Source organism: Lactuca virosa, chromosome 9 (assembly GCF_052849685.1).
Source record: "Lactuca virosa cultivar CGN04683 chromosome 9, Lactuca_virosa_CGN04683_v6, whole genome shotgun sequence".
NCBI lineage: Eukaryota > Viridiplantae > Streptophyta > Magnoliopsida > Asterales > Asteraceae > Lactuca > Lactuca virosa.
In genome coordinates this window covers 62,132,859-62,136,906 of record NC_136434.1, presented here as the reverse complement: position 1 = coordinate 62,136,906, position 4,048 = coordinate 62,132,859, and the positions used below count along the sequence as shown (strand labels likewise).

At 38.5% G+C, this 4,048-nt stretch overlaps 1 protein-coding gene across 1 annotated transcript; it reads right to left on the bottom strand.

Annotated features, from left to right (window-relative positions):
* Window positions 1-1,883: 1,883 nt before the first annotated feature.
* On the bottom strand, window positions 1,884-3,712 carry LOC145137902 (cytochrome P450 77A2-like). The gene has a single exon (XM_079072043.1). It carries the CDS (start codon window positions 3,563-3,565, stop codon window positions 2,060-2,062), a length of 1,506 nt encoding a protein of 501 aa, XP_078928169.1. The 5' UTR covers window positions 3,566-3,712; the 3' UTR covers window positions 1,884-2,059.
* Between the last annotated feature and the right edge of the window lie 336 nt (window positions 3,713-4,048).

Here is a 4,048-nt window from a genome sequence, read left to right as displayed (position 1 = left end):
ATTGTTATATTTTTCCTTTCTTTAGCTAAACCTTCTTGTTAAATTTATCTTATCAACTACATCCCCCCCTCTCCATATCTCTATTAGCATTTTCTTGCTACCATCTTTACCATCAAACATCAAGCATGTTCTAAATATCTATATCTTATAATCGCCAGAATATAATTTTATGCGGGAATGGTTTCCTTTTCATGGATACATGTTTTTATATTACTTTGATTGTCCACTCCATGTGTAAGCTTTGACCAAGTACCATATGCATGTATGTTATGCATTTATGTGTTTCTTTTCATCTTCGTGTTGTATGAGAGTTTACAGTGGCGTCATTGTCAAGTTTGTTGTGTTATTTTGTGCTTTCCTATCGATATTGTTAGAGTGTATGGGAGGACTAACTATAGCCATCATGAAAAAATTGAGGTTGAGTTTTTGTCTTATGTTTGATTTAATTAGAATGAATGGTAATCTTGCATTGTTGCATGATGTAACTTTCATGATTGTTGGATGTTCTCTTGAACAATCATACTTATTGTGGCTTAGGGGTAACAAGTAAAATGATATCACACTGAACTTCAACATTTTTATGTAGCCACATTAAGTTACCAACATTAATCTATTGGACTTAAATCTTCAGTTAAAGCCATTAGCATGGCTTGTGAGGAAAATATTCTATAGTAAATCAATGCCTTTATTGCAAAGGCAAAATATGACATTGTTGAATTGGTTTAAAAAATAAATAAGATGACATTGAGATTACTGACTTGCTAGTTTCTTGGAACCCTACCTTGCTACCCGTACTTATTTCTTATATGATTTCTTGTTAGAGAGACATTTGTTGTGGTCATCTCATGCCTCTTTTGTTTATGAGACTGCAAATATAAGTATAAGTAGATCCCACAAACTATCGGGCTTTACTAGTATTATATGTGGCCATAGTTGAAGACAAATGATAAAAAAGTATAAAAGTATTTATTAATAACACAATTTCCATTATTTCATGTCAAACTTGTTTGAAAATTATTTCATTTACCCAACCTACGACAAGAACACACTTCTCTATTTTGTCTTCAAAAGGGTTGCCAAATCAGCTCGATTCCTATTGCTGATGTTTATGTTGGCCTCTTACTACTATGCCACGTTCGATGATTCTTCTTAGCTTACAATTGTTAAGTGCTTCTTACAGACTAAAATGCCCTCATGATTCTTCTGTTCGATTACTGCTTACTGCTGGTGTTTCATGCATGTTGAGAGACTGGGAGAGGGGGGATATGAACATGCATACATGAAAAAAAAAGAGACTAAAGGGAGCTGATCCGTACACAATAATATTTTTCCATACACAACATTTTATGCTTTAAAATGTTGTACCGTACAATCTTGTAAAACATAATTTGTTGTGTATGAAGAATTTTTTTTGTGTACAAATCACTTCCCGAGACTAAAATGCCCTCATGTACATAACATGTGAGAACGGTTAAAGGCTATGTGGAGACAAATGTTAGAGTGAGGGACCAATAGTGTTACAAATGTTTGTATTAGGGACAAAGTGTGATGCTAACCAATTTTTTGAACTAAAATGCAAACGACAAGTACCAAACATGTAATTTACTCTAAAATCGAGATGTCCTACATCATTACTTTCTCAACTGTGTGGTCACATTGTTATACAAGTCAAAAAATAAATATAAAATTCCTTCCCTAAAATAGAGTCTTTCCTTTTGGCTATTTTTGTGATTTGACTTTATTTTTTAATATAAAAAGATATTGTTATGATATTTGTCTTAATATCTTTTAGGATCGAAATTTATATCCCGAATTGATTGTGTTGAGAAAGAAACATGAATACTAAAATATGCCTTCAAATTTTGCTAGGAATACAAACAAAATTAAAGATTACAAGACCGAATTGATTGTGTTTATATAGAAACATGAATATTAAAATATGCCTTCAAATTTCGCTAGGAATACAAACAAAATTCAAGATTACAAGACCAAGTTATATGATATATAGCATTAAATAAAAAAGCAATGTGAAAAAAACACAATCTTATAACTATCAAAGTCAAACCCTAGGAGTGATTGTAGCTCTCAGACTGTTCTTCATCACCACCGTAAATTCTGCTTTCTCACCGAAATCTACCTTGCTCTTTTCCGGCCACGAACTCCATTCAAATTCCTGAACCATCAGAGCGATCATCAAGCTCACATGCAGCGTCGCCATCCCCAGCCCCGGGCATATCCGCCGCCCTACTCCGAAGGGTATCATCTTTAGTCCGGTAACACCTGTTATGTCTGCTGTTTCTCCTCCGGTAAGGAACCTATCCGGATCGAACTTATTCGGGTTGTTCCATAGTTTTGGATCCTCACTGATTCCGGGAAGATATATCTCCACGTTGGTGCCCGTGGGTATATCGTATCCGGCGAGTTTTGCAGGTTCGATGACGGAATGGGTCAAAGACAGATAAGTTGGAGGATGTTTTCGGAGTAGTTCCTTCACGACGGCGTTTAGATATGGCATTTTCTCGACGTCTTTCTCATTGATTTTTCTTTCGCCGGAGACCGCTTTTATCTCGTCGTGGAGACGCGATTGGATGGAAGGATTTTCAATGAACCTTGCGATGGCCCATTCGATCGCTGTGGCGGTGGTGTCGGTGCCGCCGTTGAGAAACTCCGAACATAACGTCACAATTTCAGCATTCGTCGGTGAATCCTTCCGTCCTTCCACCGTTAAATCGAATAACGTATCGAGGTAGGCGAACTCCGCTGCTGTGGGATGGGACCCTGGATTTTTGACCGCCTCCCGCCGCCGTTCAATGAACGGAACTAACGTCGCGATCTGCTGTTCCCTTACTTCCATTGCTCTCTTACGTTGCTTCGAGAAAAAAGGTCTCAGCAATGGCAGATAATCATCCAACCTCGGATCGAGCGTAATCAACACCGTTTTCATCATCTCGTCCATTTCCTCGATCGTCTTCTCATCCATCTCCACACCAAAACACATCGAAAGCAGAATACAAAACACAGCAAATCTCGCGTTCTTCAACACCCAAACCGCACCACCGTTCGCCACCGCCTCCGTCTTCAACCGCTCCATAAGCTTATCCATCGCCGTCATCCTCACTTCAGTAAACGTACGCAATTTACTTGCACTTAACGCATTCTGAACCATGTTCCGCCTCAACGACCTCCACACTGGCCCATACAAAGCCGCGTTAACGGTGAACTTGTTGCAACTGAACACACCCCTCGTCGGATTTTCAGCAGGACGCGTCGCAAAAACCTGTCCTTTCTCGATCAAAGCTTCATGAACCAAATCCGCCTGCGACAAAATGATCATGGTTCGAGTACCCATTCTGAGAGTGATAATTGGGCCGTATTTGGGTATGAGTTCTCTGACATACTGGAAGAAAGGTTTCCCGGAGCCGGCTACTTGGAAGAGGTTACCGACGATGGGCCAACCCGGAGGTCCAGGGGGTAGGTTGAGGCGTTTGGAGTGGCGGGTGAAGGAGAAGATGATGGCGGAAAAGAAGAAAGCGACTGCAGTTAAGAAAAGAGAAGAAGACTCCATTGATAGAATGAATGAATACGAAGGAGACAGGCTGTGGCGGAGGGTATAAAAACAATGCAGGGGTTTACAGGTGAGGATGTAATTAAGACGATGTATCAGAAACCTCCCAACTACATACAAATCTAGTGGCGCTTTGTTTTCAGATTCTTTCATATTTAATTTCATAATTAAACACTCTCATGTTCTATGTTCAAGAGTCATTTATGTTCGTCGAAATTGGGAAACTGTAAAACGCAAATTGTGAGAATTCGAACATGCATATCTGTTGGGGACTTGTTTCTGACTGTAATTAGAAATTTAAATTTAATCCTTGTCTAAAGTAAAATTTCATTTAATTTTGTGAAGTAGCTGATTAGGTAAAGAAGTTATGTTTCAGTCAAACAAATTTAGAGTTAAGTTTTATCATTAAACTCAATATTGCTTATTAGTTTCTTACGTATAACCAAAAGTAGCTAGGAGTATGTAGTAAAACTCAGTACACAT

Bases quoted from the DNA above. Each gene is read 5' to 3' on its own strand.
- LOC145137902 (XM_079072043.1), bottom strand. From the start codon at position 3,565: ATGGAGTCTTCTTCTCTTTTCTTAACTGCAGTCGCTTTCTTCTTTTCC.